General features: G+C 38.6%; 1 protein-coding gene across 1 annotated transcript in view; it reads right to left on the bottom strand.

Annotated features, from left to right (window-relative positions):
- LYST (lysosomal trafficking regulator) overlaps window positions 1-15,169 on the bottom strand; it is a 155,174-nt gene that overhangs the window by 42,874 nt on the left and 97,131 nt on the right. Inside the window, exons 35-40 of the mRNA XM_059397275.1 lie at window positions 12,863-13,008; window positions 12,685-12,781; window positions 11,696-11,757; window positions 10,191-10,246; window positions 5,603-5,755; window positions 2,002-2,246 (exon numbers count right to left, since the gene is read on the bottom strand). Coding sequence (XP_059253258.1) covers window positions 2,002-2,246; window positions 5,603-5,755; window positions 10,191-10,246; window positions 11,696-11,757; window positions 12,685-12,781; window positions 12,863-13,008 — 759 coding nt within the window. The remainder of the gene's footprint in view (window positions 1-2,001; window positions 2,247-5,602; window positions 5,756-10,190; window positions 10,247-11,695; window positions 11,758-12,684; window positions 12,782-12,862; window positions 13,009-15,169) is intronic.

The following is a 15,169-nucleotide window of genomic DNA, read 5'->3' as shown; positions in this document are numbered from 1 at the left end:
GTGGGGCGCCTGGGTGGCTCAGTGGGTTAAGCCACTGCCTTTGGCTCAGGTCATGATCTCAGGGTCCTGGGATCGAGTCCCACATCGGGCTGTCTGCTGAGCAGGGAGCCTGCTTCCCTCTCTCTCTCTCTCTCTCTGCCTGCCTCTCCATCTACTTGTGATTTCTCTCTGTCAAATAAAAAAAAAAATTAAAAAAAAATTAAAATAAAAAGCATCATTATTAACCTAAGAGGTTTTTTTTTTTAATGTGTTTTAATCAATTGTAGTCATTATTTTTCCTAATGCTCCGACTGTCCTATCTTTGGCGGTGTTAGCCACTTCAAGTTGGCTCTTGAGTCCTTTGTTACTTTTCTTTTGGGTTGTGTTAAAAAAAACACACAATACAAAATTAATAATCATAACAATCCTCAAATAAACAGTTCAATAGTGTTGACCATATTTACATTGTTGCATGAAACGTCTAAAACTTTTTCATCTTGTAAAACTCTACCCCCACTAAACAACTCCCCATTTCCCGCTCCCCTGTGCAACCCTGTCCCCTAGCAACCACCATTCCCCTCTCTGCCTGAGTCTAATGACCCTAGATAACTCCCATAAGTGGAATGTCACAGTATCTGTCTGTTTTGCGGCTAGAATATTTCACTTAGCACAATGTTCCCAAGGTTCATCCATGTTATAGCGTATGACAGGACTTCCCTCCCTCTTAAGGTGGAATGATGTTCCACTGTATGTATGTACCACAAATTCCCCATCCATCCATCCACAGATAGACATGGGCTGCCTCCCCCAGCTGGCTGTTGTGAGCATTGTTGCAACGAACACAGGTAGGTAAATATGGCCTCCACATCCTTCCGACAAAACTATTAGTTTCCTTGCTTTCTTTTCTTTTTTTTTTTTTTTATTTTATTTATTTACTTGACAGAGATCTCAGTAGGCAGAGAGGCACGCAGAGAGAGACAGAGGAGGAAGCAGGCTTCCTGCTGAGCAGAGCCCGATGTGGGGCTCGATCCCAGGACCTTAGGACCATGACCTGAGCCGAATCAGAGGCTTTAACCCACTGAGCCACCCAGGCGCCCCTGTTTCCTTGCTTTCTGACACAACAAATACCAGGCTCATCTTGTATGTTTTCTTCTAAAAAATTTTAGAAGAAATGAGAGAATAGGAAATCACTATTTTGTGACCCCTAGTGAAATAAATAACCGACTTAAGAGATAGTCATCAATGACAGAAACAAATTCAGGGGAAGCCTGATACCATGGATCAATGTGAGCATCATTAGAATGGACGCCATGTGTCTCCTGAATTGGTCAATATGTTGGTCAATACGAAGCTCACACCCCCTACAAAGGACACCTGCCCAAAAAGGCTGACCCTCGGTCTAAGCGAGACTGCAGAACTAGTTCCCAGTCTCTAGGAAATACAGAGGCTGAAGGAAGAAGGTAAATACTAACATGGGAATGGGGATAGCCTATAAAATAACTGGTCTGTTCTTCAACAAGTCGACGTTAGGAAAAAAGGAAGAGGAAAATGCATACCAACAAACAACGGCTTGTTCTAGATGTGTCTTCAGAGACAAAGCAACCAAAGGTGATACTGGGCCCAATATGAGCCAGTCAAGTATAAAAATAAATCTTTCATATAATTGGGGGACACTGGAAAATGGGCTGGGTATTAGATGATACCATGAAATTATTGTTAATTTTCTTAGATATGATAGTGTCACTGTAACATAAGTAAGAAAATGTTCGATACTTTCTTAAGAGACGTGTGCTGAAGAACACAGGAATAACATAACAAAATGTCTGTGATTTGTCTTAAAAAGAAAAAAAGAGATGACACAAGCTTGGTAGAAATATTCATAACTGTCGAGTTGAGGTTATGGACAGATGGGGTTCATTGTATATTCCTTCAGATTGGTGCATGGTTGAAAATCCTGATAGGTTTTTAACGAAATAAAGACAGCATATGGACAAAGCAACAAGTGACACCATTTTCAGTTACCTGTAAACTGAAGGATCATTGAGGTCAAGGGTCTCACTGACATAGTCAGCGAGTATGAACGGGAACACCGGATACTGCATGAGATCATTGAAGGATCGGCCGGCATGTTTGTTTAAGTGAGTCAAATACTCAAAGTTAGTGATTTGTCCAGTATACCATAAATTTGTCAGAGCATTGATGTTGCCGTATTCCAGGAGATTAGGGAGGTTATTTGTTAGTATACTGTGGTACACGTCATCACGGACCTGCAAAGAAAGGAGAGAAAAAAACAAACAAACAGATTTTCTTTTAGGTTACTGATACTTTTCTCCAAAGTCTCCATATTTTAGGCACATTAGTAACTTCAAGGCCACCAAGAAAATTCTTGTTGCCCAAATAACATCCACTGGTGGTGAACTGAGATTCAACTCCGGGGCTTCCTCCGAAGGCTGGACTCCTAAACGTTATGTTGTGTTGCCAGAGAAATCAGCTAATAAGAAGGTAAGAAAATGTCTGTATAGAAAAGTCACTTATATACAGATCCTGAAAAAAAAAAAAAAAAAGGATAAAGAAGAGTCTTCATCTAAATAAATGCAACAAGGTATTTAGAAAGAGCATGGTCGGGGCGCCTGGATGGCTCAGTGGGTTAAAGCCTCTGCCTGAGGCTCAGGTCATGATCCCAGGGTCCTGGGATTGAGCCCCACATCAGGCTCTCTGCTCAGCCTCTCTGCCTGCCTCTCTGCCTGCTTGTGATCTCTGTCTGTCAAATAAATAAATAAAATCTTAAAAAAAAAAAAGAGCATGGCCATCTTAATTAGACAGATGGCCTTGCTTCCATCTTAAAACCTCTGTGTTACTACCACATCTGTAATATGAGAATAGTAATATTTATTGCATGAATATGAAATAAGATATCCTATGTAAAATACGATATTTGATTTTCACTACTGATTGAGAAGCAATAAACTTTTGTGTTTGTTTGGTTTTTTAGAGATTCACAAAACTTGTCACAGAAAAAGGTAATCTGATTTTTTCTAAAGTAATTAAATGATGATTGGTAATAAATGGGAAAAAATAGACAATCCAGGGCTTTACTAAAAACAAACTGAAATATCTATCCTAAATGTGTATGGACTTAAGGCAAAGGAATGAGAGCCACAGTCGCAGATAACCAGAGACAGGACTAAAAGTAAATAAAGAAATGGAGCTATGGCTATGGAACAGGCAAGGTCACAGGGGGTTTAAAAATCTACACCGCAAACCTGTTCCACAACAATGTGAATATATTTAACACATAAAAATGGCTAAAATGAGGGCACCTGGGTGACTCAGTTGGTTAAGCATGGGCCTTCAGCTCAGGTCATGATCTCAGCGTCCTGGGATCAAGACCCCCATTGGGTTCCTTGCTTAATGGGGAGCCTGCTTCTTCCTCTGCTTCCCTCCAGTCCCTCCACTCATGCTCACTCACTCTCTCTAATAAATAAATAAAATCTTTTTTAAAATGGCCATCTTCTTTTATGTATTTTTTTTTAACCACGATTAAAAAAAAATGAATCGGTTCAAGGAAAAACAAAAACCTAAACTTATAGTTTAAATCTGAAGACTGCCACCTTCTAAAGCTAAGGCTGATAGGAGTTTATGACAGACTGCATAACAAAACCACGCAAGAAAAAGGAAGTTTTCATTCCTTTGACAAATACTGATCAGGCACATTCAAACTGTTGAAGCTATAGCACTTAACAAAACAAACTGTTTACATTTTATTGGAGAGACAATGTTGGATGTTATTAAGTCCTATAGAGGAAAACAGAACAAAGGCAAGGAGACTTGGGGATAGGAGTAAGGGAGGGGTTATTATTTTATTAAGAGTAGTCAGGAAGGTCTGAGAAGGAGACATTAGATCAAGGAACCTAAAAAAGTGAGCAAGTGAGTCATGTGGATTTCAAAAAGGAAAAACATTCCGGGCAGTATTCTGGAGCAGGAGCAGTAAGTGCAAAGGCCCCGAGGCATTAGTGTGCCTAGGCAAGGAAAACAAAGTCGCCATGGATGGAGAGAGCAGGGGATACAATGATAGAAAAGAAGGTCAGCGAGATAACAAGATGCCAGATCATTCAGTGCTTCATTCAGCTATTATAAGGACTGTGGCATTAACCAAGTGAGGCAGGAAGTAATTGGAGGGTTGTGAGTAGAGAATGACATGATCAACACAATTTAGCTATCGTGTTGAGAATAGTCTGAAAGAAGGGGGAGCAATGGAAGCAGGGAGGACAGTTAGGAGGCTACTGTAATGATTTTTAGGCAGGAGATGATGCTGGCTTAGACCAGGAGGGTAGTAGTGTACGTAGTCAGACCTATCTTGAGGGAGAGTCAGCAGATCGAGAGCATGTAGGGCATGAAAGAGTTAAGAGGAGTCTAGGGGAATCCCAAAATTTCTAGCCTGGGCAATCAGAAGGATTCGAGTTGCTAATTTTTGAAACGGGGAAAACGGCAACAAGATTTTGAGGGGGCAGATTAGAAGTTTGGTTTTGTGTGTGCTCAATATGAGATGCTGATTTGACTTTCAAGTGGAGATGCCCAGGAGGGAGTTAAGTATTTGAGTGTGGCATTCCCAGGAGGGGTTTGGGTAGTGACCCAAATTTGTAAGTTGTTACAATACAGGTAGTATTTAAAGTCCTAAGAGTGGATGAGAAGAGAATAGGTCTGCGGAGTGAACCCAGAGGCATTCCAAGCAGCATCTTCAAGGAAGACTGAGAAGGAATGCCCTGACAACAGGAGGGGAGCCAATGAAAAGTGATGACCCAGAAACCTAGTGGAAAAGATTAATTTTTTCTTGAAGATTTTATTTCTTTCTTATTTGAGAGAGCGTGGCAGAGGGAGACGGAAAGGAAGAGGCACTAGCAGACTCCCTGCTGAGCACGGAGCCCAATGCGGGGCTTGATCTCCTGACGCTGATCATGATCATGATCGGAGCCGAAACCGAGTTGGAAGGTCAACTGCTCCATAGACTGCACCACCCAGGTGCCCTGGGAAGGTTATTATTATTATCATCTTTTTTTAAAAAGGAGAAAATAATCACTGGTGTCAAAAGCTGCTGATAGGCCAAGTAAAATGAGGACCGAGAAATGTGACCATAGGGTTTGGACACGGAGGTCACTGAGAACCCCAACCAGAGTTCTAGGTGAAGTGGTGAGAAGAAAACCAGCCAGGAGCGTTTCAAAAGAGAATGGAGGCAGTGAGCACACATCACTTCTCCTTTCTATAAAGGACGGCAGACAAACTGAAGCTGAAGGGATGTGGTGGGGGTTAAGAAAGGGTTTATAAACAATGGAATCTGCTCTCAAGTTTAAATTGCTCTTTTCAGGTTGATTATGCATTCACTTACTTTTTACAGATATAGTTACTCTGGAGAATCGGAATTTAACACAGTTTGGAAGGACAAAAATCATTCTAATATAGCCAAGGTTCACTTTAATTAGGACTAACAAGAGCAATTTTTGCTTGATGACAGAAACAGTGAATCAAAGTTTAAATAAGTTAAACCCTGATAAAATCATTTGAGTACAGTTACACTGGACCCATGATAACTTCAAACATATGTATCTATTAATAAAGCCAAATTTACCTTGGTGTTATCAAATGCTAACAGGAGTGTTCTACCATTTGTTAAAAAGATCTCTACAGCGTTGTCTCTCAACTGCCACCAACGCTTGTGGACTTCTTTAATTTCTTCATATGTCCAGGAGAAGGACGCTGGTTCCAATTCTCCCTGAAGGCTCTAAGACAAAAGAAATAAATGAAAGTGTTTGCTTCATAGGAAATATAAATAATCATTTTAATCTTAGATTTTTTAAAACGTGAAAATGAAATAAGACATCTTCCTTTTGTGGCAATATGGCAGATAAGATTCCCTGACCTGCCCCACCCCCTTACTACAAAACACTTCAAAATGCTGGATGAAATTTAAGGAATTTTTAAAAAGACTTTATTTGTATTTTTTAAGAGACTTTATTTTTTAGAGGAGTTTTAGTTTTTTTTTTAAATTTATTTTTATTTATTTTCAGCATAACAGTATTCATTGTTTTTGCACCACACCCAGTGCTCCATGCAATCCGTGCCCTCTACAATACCCACCACCTGGTACCCCAACCTCCCACCCCCCCCACCACTTAAAACCACTCAGATTGTTTTTCAGAGTCCATAGTCTCTCATGGTTCACCTCCCCTTCCAATTTCCCCCAGCTCCCTTCTCCTAACTCCCCATGTCCACCATGCTATTTGTTATGCTCCACAAATAAGTGAAACCATATGATAATTGACTCTCTCTGCTTGACTTCTTTCACTCAGCATAATCTCCTCCAGTCCCGTCCATGTTGCTACAAAAGTTGGGTATTCGTCCTTTCTGATGGAGCATAATACTCCATAGTGTATATGGACCACATCTTCCTTATCCATTCGTCCGTTGAAGGGCATCTTGGTTCTTTCCACAGTTTGGCGACTGTGGCCATTGCTGCTATAAACATTGGGGTACAGATGGCCCTTCTTTTCACTACATCTGTATCTTTGGGGTAAATACCCAGGAGTGCAATTGCAGGGTCATAGGGAAGTTCTATTTTTAATTTCTTGAGGAATCTCCACACTGTTCTCCAAAGAGACTACACCAACTTGCATTCCCACCAACAGTGTAAGAGGGTTCCCCTTTTTCCACATCCCCTCCAACACATGTTGTTTCCTGTCTTGCTAATTTTGGCCAAGTAGGAGGAGGTGCCTTTTCAACCTGTACCCTAAAGTGAGCTGATTACCTACCAAAGAACTCTGATCACCCATGAAATCAGCCCGAGATCAGAATTATACACGTCTGGATCTCTACAGGGGCAGAAGACGCCAGTGGGCAGGTAAAGCAGAATGGGAAAGGCGGACTGATATGGGAAGATAAACAAAAGGGGGAGGGAGCCACCAGAGGTGACTGGTTGGAAAGTAATACCCCTAATATGAGTGAGAGTGCCCTGCATGTAGGGACCAGCATTAACCTAGAGCAGTTTTAGGTTTGCAGGAAACTGAGCAGATAGCGTAGAAAGTTCCCATGTATTCCCTGCCTGCACTCACAATTGCCCTATGATTAACGTCTCCCATCAGTGTGAGTAGTGTGGTGCCTTTGTAATAATTGTTGAGCCACCACTGAATACATTATTCTTGACTAAAGGCCATAGTTTACACTAGGGTTCACTCTTGGCGTGACACAGTTGTCGGTTTTGACTAATGTCTCCGGGGAAACGTGTCCACCACCACCACCTCCCACAGAATTCCCTCGTGCTCCACCTCCCCCTCCCCTCCTGCCCCGTGGACCCCTGATCTTTTTATTATCGCCATGGTTTTCCCTTCCCAGAATGTTATATGGTTAGACTCCTACAATACACAGCCATTCTAGACTGACTTGAGTTTAAAGCTGAGCTGGCAAGAAATTAAGGGAAAATGAATCCCAGGAAGCAAAAATAACAAGAAATGTGAAAAGCATGCCGGGGTCACAGACTAAGTGATCAGGTTGAAACAACTGGAAGAAAGAAGATGAGGCACTGGGTTCTCTGGAGCAGAGTATGGGATGAAATTACTTCAGAAATCTAAAGCCCATTAAGGGATATGTTCCTGTTGTCTATAAACACACAAGCCCATCAATAGAGAAAGAAACAGGAGCTTGTCTCTCTTGGCCTGGGGTCAGGGTGGAGAGTAGACAACTGTGGGCCTGCCCTCACACATGGATTGGGTTAAAATTGACCTATCTGCATGCCTGGGAGCTCACCAGCTCTGACGCACAGTTCGCATGCCTCTGCATCTCCCAGGAAAGGCAAAGCAGCCTCTGCCAATCAGCCCCATCGACTGTAAGCTCACAGATCGTCGCCCACCAGATGGCTATGTTCCTCTCCCATGTGGTCAGAAGAAGGAAGAAGAGATAAAGTGACCACTGGAAGGCTGGGTCTTCCTGCACATTAATCCCAGTCTCCCTCAACAAATCCCTAATTCTTTTCTTTCTTTCTTTTTTCTTTTTCTTTTTCTTTTTTTTTTAGAGATTTTATTTATTTGTCAGAGACACAGAGAGAGAACACAAGCAAGAGGAGAAGAGGGAGAGGGAGGAGAGGGGGGAGAGGGAGAAACAGGCTCCCTGGAGCAAGGAGCCTCCCTCCGGCTCCATCCCCGGACCCTGGGATCATGACCTGAGCCACTCAGGCATCCCAAATTCCCACATTCTAGAATGAAGGATTAGGGGCCATAGGTCCTATACTTCTTACCACCAATGGGCCCTTACCAAAGTACAAGATCAAGAAAACTTTTAAAAATGTATCTAAGTCTGTAAACTGCAACTGAATACATGAATTACATTACTCAATGCTTTCAATAGAAAACACGATAAAAGTTTCTACTAAAGTTTAAAACTAGTTAGAATTTACCTCATTAAGTTAACCTGCATCCTATTTTGGTTTTTCATCAGTCTTCCCTTTTGGAAAACTGCATTTACTTCTCCTTTGTGTTGGAACAGGAGCTCAGTGCAAAACTTGGAACTCAATCACATGACTATCTTACCCCAGGCTCTTCATCCTTCTAAAACCTTATTTGAAATTTTTAAAATTTGACTTGTCCTGTTCCATGTGTATTACAGTATTGTACTAAGTTCCAACTGGCTTTTAGAAGTAGGGGTTGGAAATATATTACAAATAAAATTAAACATTTTAATGAAAATCTAATATTCTCACACATAAAACTGAATTCCTTCTTGTTGAGCTTTAACTTTCATTGATTCCTGCAACTCAGCAGATGTTAAGTATCTAGGAGCAAGGTGCTCTGCTAAGTGTTCTGCATGCAATACATCTGTGTCAGATGGAAAGTATATAAACATTCAAAATGCAAGACAGCAAATGTCATATGTAAAGTGGGAACAAGTGCTAAAGAATGGAGGAGAGAAGGCTCTTTCACTCTCAAAAAAAAGCCAAAACAAAACAAGATTATTTTAAAGAGAGTTTTAAAGGGGGAAAATGGCATCTTTTGGATCCAGAAAAATGTTTGCTTATATATCAACTATTAAATTTCTTGGTTGCTAAAAAAGAGACATCTTGAAAAATAATTAACCATACTTCTACTAGCTGGGATAAATACTGTGGCAACTGCTAGATAAATCCCACATGAAAGAATGCCTACTCAATTTGGGGGGGGGCTATATTAAATATTTTCATATTGTTTTACAACAAAATTTTATGTTTTAGCTCATTTTTTAAAAATCACCTATGTATTCACTATTAAAGCACATGCAATCTTATTTAGTATATCCTTAGCAATTCTTGGTTTTAGAACTTTTCTGAAACAAAAAGCCTTATTTCTCTTATTACCAGGATCTCAAAACAATATTTTAATGGCACACAAGCTAATTCATATGGACAAAAAGTCTTGAAATACAAAAAAAATGTGAATTAAGAGTCATTTTTGTTATTTTTTGACTAACAGCAGTACTTCCAGCAGAATAAAAATTATGGTACTAAGGCATGTGAATATCAGAATTACTTAAGTTATTCAATTATACAACACTTTCCTTTCTTTGTGAAGGTAAGTGTACTTGACAGTGAACTGGGACTGGTAAGAAGTAGTTATTTGTTGCTACTGAGGATAGTGATAAAAAGAATAAATATAAATAAATTAACATAACAAGCATTTTTCTTTCATTTTTTCATTTTTAAAAAAATTTGTACTTTTCAAGTTTTTATTTTAATCCTAGTTAGTTAAAATATGGTGTTGTATAGTTCTAGGGGTACAATACAATGACTAAACACTTCCTGACATCACCTGGTGTTCACCACAAGTGCTCTCGTCAATCCCCTTCACCTGGTTCACCCATCCCCTACCCACCTGCCCTCTGGTAGCCATCAGTTTGTTCTCTATAATTAAGAGTCTGTTTCTTGCTTTCTCTCTCTCTCACTTCTTCCCCCTTTGCTTGTTCGCTTTAACAGGAGCGCTTTGGAATTTGACTCATAATACTAACTGCTATGAGATCAGACTGTACCCCAGACAAGATGGTATGGTCTTCTTTTTAAAAGTATCTTTAAAAGAAAAAGTTTGGAATTAAGTCCAATCTATACATAGAGTCACAATACCTGCTCTCTCGTTATCCCAAAGTTATACATTTTGGGAATTTGTCTAGATTTATGTAAGTAAACTTAAGTCTCTACTCACCGAACTTTCAACTGTATCAGAAGCATTATCTTCCACAAAGTACATCCCACATTTACCTATAGAAAGCATTCGGACATGAGTTTAAGAATGTATGCGTACTATTACCGTATGTGATTACAAATATGACCTCTGGAGTCTGTTGGCCTGAATTTAAATCCCAGCACACAGAAACTGTTCCTGTCACCCAATAACATTTTTTAATAGTATCCATGAGATCTCGGGTAAGTTGCTTTTTTTTGTCTTAACCTCCTGATTAAAAAAAGGGGTGGAGGAGGACTTTATTTCACAGGGTTACTGTGGGAATTAAATTAGAATATATGTAAAACACTGATTACTAGTATCTGGCACTCAGTGCTAAAAAAAAAAAAAAGTTGGCCATGTATTATTACCAGTACTCTTTTTATATTACTAGCATATTAATTTGCTTTATTTTCTTACATATTAGCTTAAGTCAACTTATAAACAAATTTTCTAGCAAAAGAGGAATCCTTCATTATTTTTATCTAAACACTCAACAGAGCAGAGGAGACCTTAAAAGATAGCCCCCAAGTTCTGCTTTATAGGTTGGCTGTGTTAACACATGTCCCTACACCATATGTCCAATGGGTAGGAATTTCTCTGGGGCTTGGCACTGTATGCCGGTCACCCTTGAGCACTGAGCACTTCTGGCTCAGAAAAGGGCACTATCTCCATCCTCACGACCATGGGGCTCAGTCCAGACAAACCTGAAGCTCTGCCTCTGGAGCCCTGGAGGCTATAGCTTTAGCGTATAGCAGTGACTCTCAAATTTGAGGGTGCATCCGAATTGCTGGAGGGCTCAAAGAAATGCACACTGCTGGACTCTGCCCCACAGAGTTTCAGCCTCAAGAGGTGTACGCTGGAGCCGAAGAATGTATATTTCTATGTGGTTCCCATGTGATGCTGATGTTCTGGATTTGGGGGCCATGCTTCAAGAACTGGCCTACAGCATACACACTGGTTCCTTAAGGGAAGAGAGACCAAGTGGTGCAACCTTTTTTTTTTTTCCCCCCAAGTGGTACAACCTTATTCCTTCATATCTTGAGGAAAAATTGTCTGACCAAATGTAATTATATAGATACCCATGGATGGACAACCTTGGTCTTTCTCTCAGAAGCACAACAGGGAATATAAATTATCGACTGTCTCAAGGTGGATATATTTCTTAGTATTCCAATAATTCTTCACTTTAAAAATAAAAAATGGATATAGGTAAAAGGAATGACTAAAAATAAAGATGTATACTTACGAGGAAAGTCAACTTTATGAAAATCAAAATGCTATTCATGTGCTTTTTAGAAAATAAGATTGTCATTTCTTCACATTTGTGGGTCATAAACACTATATATAATGTTAAGGCAAAATCGCCTATGTGCTGTTAGAGAAAGTTTATCTGATTTAATGGTATTTACAACAAACAGTGCTTCAAACTGTCTAAGAATAAAGACAGGGTGAGTATGTGTAAAAGTCTTCAAAGCATGACTTACCTAATAACAATTCACCAGCTGTCTCTCTAGATGGTGCAACGCTGATACATCTTCGGTTCACCCTGTCAAAACATATTTAAAATCCCTATGATTAAGTGTTTTGACCAATTTCAGCAAGTAGAGTATAAGCTTTCTTTATATAGTAAAAGATTTTAGCATAGCAGACTAGAGTTTCAAAAGTATGAGAAGTCTTGTCTAAACTCAGTTGAAAATATTATCTCAAATTCCAATGCTCTAGTAGAGGAGAAGATAAAAACTTTTAGAGAAGGCTCATAACTCATATGCCATGTATACAGAATACAGGGATTCAATTTTTAAAAAGAAACTTCAGTATTTTATGTTTTCTAGTAATTAAACCAACATTGGATCATGCCTCTGGTATTTTCAAAGACATTAAAAAATCTTTGTATTCTAGGAAAAACAGGGGATTTAGACTCAGAAAAGACCTATTCTTTTGTCACCTCCTTCAAGTCCGAGTTCTTTATCTACTAAATGAGCTCAGTAATAACTGCCACCACCACAACAAATGCTATCAATAGCTAACATATACTGGCCCATTTGACACACAACAATATGCTGATGCTTTAAGTATTGTTATCTTTTTCGTGTCACAGATACAGACACTGACACAGAGAGGCTAAGTAGCTTGCCCAAGACCAGATAGTTAGTAAGACAGGGAACTAAAATTTGAACCTTTAGTCACTTGGGGACACGACCAGTGTGCTGTTTCACAGACAACTACAAAGATAGACACGTGCGGATAAGGGACAGAGCGCAATGCCTGAACGTCAGCGGATCCTCGCTATCAAAAATGTCTTTTCCTTCTGGATTTCGGTCATCCAACTTTGTCTTCTCTTGAGCCATGCACAGGACCTTTCCTAAAACCTCAGCATTTTCTGGAATAAAATATTACCTAAACACTACAATAAACTATTAAACTCTTTAACTCCTTCAACAAAAGAAAGGACATCTCACGGATTCACACTTACCTTATAGACTCACTCGCAGCTTTGTCTTTTACAGTCGAAGAGAAAGAAGAATGAGTTTTATCTTCAAACAGGAAAGAGAGTGGTGGTTTGACCACATCTGTTGAGGAAAAAAATACGTATTGTCTTTATATAATGATCATAGTTATGTGCTACATTTGTGTGAAGAAGTCATTTTTACCTTCCGATTTTTGTCTGTCCATAAGGAGATACTTATTTGGAATGGTTAAGTAACACCTCTGTAAACGTCTCCTCTCTCGATTCGGCCCTTCTGTTGGATCCAATTGCCAGGAAGTTGGATAGTAAAGGGGGTCATACCAGGCTGCTCTGCAAGTGAAAATAAAAGAAAGTTTTAAGGAGCAATCTATAGTATTTATAGCTTTAGATGAAATCATTATGGAACTTGAATAAGGAAATCAAAATTGATCTATTCAATTAAAAAAAAAAACCCAACTGCTTATGTAATTAGACTAGGGAATGCATACGCATAGTATAAAGAGTAAGATTAAAAAACAAGTGTCCTTCTGCTCCTAAACCCCAGTCTTCTGGTTCCCTGCCTGGAGGCATGCTCTGCCACCAGTTTCTTATACTTGCTAAATTTTTAAAAAGATATATCACGACTATTCTGAATGCTTTAGCAACATGTGTGCTCTAGCAATACACTGGTTGGACCTAATACAGCCTGATAAGGAAAAAAAAATCATTTTCCAAGTTAAGTTTCTGTATTTCTCATTTTGCCTACTATTTAATATAATAAATAAAATTAGTTCATTTTCGTAGTACAAGCCACATTTCTTACAATGTTGAAAAATAAGTTCATATTTTATTTTTAAAAAAGATTTTATTTATTTGAGAGAGAAAGAGAACAAGCAGGGGAAGGGAGAAGTAGAAGCCGACTCCCCGCTGAGCAGGGAGCCTGACATGGGGCTCAATCCCAGGACCATGAGATCATGACCTGAGCCGAAGGCAGGAGCTTAACTGACTGAGCCACCTAGGTTCCCCCAAAATAAGTTTATATTTAAATGAAAGAAAATGGTAGAACTACATTGAGTATATTTTTAGAAATAGATAAGAGAAAAGAAAAATCACCCTGAATCCTACTATTCTAAACATACCAATTACTGGTAGAGATTATTTTCTTTCCTTTTTCAAAACCATAGTTAGAATTATTATATATATACATTTCTATATCCTTTGTTCTTTCACTGGACATATTTTAATCTTTATTATCATCACTGAAAAGGGCTGACTAATGCACTGGGTGGGCGTATTATAATGAATTTAACTCTATTACCATTACTATATATTTAAGTTGTTTTTAGTTCATTCACTAGTATAAATAAAACAGAGATGAAAACCTTTACATTTATTGCCTTTCTATATTTGGAATATTTTCCCTAGGAGAGAATTACTAAAATAGGATAACTGGAGCTAGAAATAAAATGTTTACAGGATTCCTGACATATGCTGTCAGAGTGTACAATGCCATTGAACCTCCAACCATGAACTAGGTTACATTTCTTCCTGCCGTTGGTATGTGAAACATAAAAGGTAAAATACGGTATTTAAAAGTTTTAAAAAATTAAATTAGACTCTAGCCATATTGAATATTTTCCTATCTGTTTATTAATTTATTTTCTTATGTGGAAGAGTGTATTCACATCTTTCGCTCAGATTCTTGGGATCTTACATTTTACTTTTAAGTTGGCACAAATGTTTAAAACTATAAAAATATTAACTCTTTGATATAGTTGGTGAAAATAAATTTTCATGTTTTGTTGTTATAGTTGTTAAATACACTGGAAAAAATTAAAGCTTAAATCCATTTATTTCTTCTTGGTAGTTTTTTCTACAGTGTTTGAGCTTAGAGAGTTAACTATCTATTGCAGAGTTGATAAACACCCTGTTTTCTTCTACTTTATAAACTTTTTATGAGTTTATTCTTTTTTTCACCTGGGATTTCCTTTAGAATCTGATGTGTAGTGCATTTTAGCACCCCCAAGTCATGCTAATTAGTTAACCAAATTTAGAGATTAATACCTTAATTTTCCCCTTCTCATTATCTGTGATGCATCTTTAAAATTTTACATTAAAGTCTTATCGAGAAAAAGATCTATTTCTCAACTATCCTGTTTTAGTGATTTCTCTATTCTTCTGCAAACATTACATTTTAAAATTAAAGCCAATATATAAGATTTTATTATTTGGAAGAGCTAATAACACCTCTCTTTCTCATAATTACCTCCTTTACCCCCAAGAGTTTAAACAAAGATTGTCATAGGATTATCGAAGATGAAATAAATCACAAGTGATTAAACAAAAAAATATTTATTTATTTATTTTAAAGATTTTATTTATTTATTTGACAGAGAGAGATCACAAGTATGCAGAGAGGCAGGCAGAGAGAGAGAGAGGAGGAAGCAGGCTCCCCGCCAAGCAGAGAGCCCGATGCGGGACTCCATCCCAGGACCCTGAGATCATGACCCGA

Source organism: Mustela nigripes, chromosome 4 (genome assembly GCF_022355385.1).
Source record: "Mustela nigripes isolate SB6536 chromosome 4, MUSNIG.SB6536, whole genome shotgun sequence".
In the NCBI taxonomy this organism is placed as follows: Eukaryota; Metazoa; Chordata; class Mammalia; order Carnivora; family Mustelidae; genus Mustela; species Mustela nigripes.
Note: the sequence above shows the minus strand (reverse complement) of the source record. Positions and strands in the feature narration are given on the sequence as shown.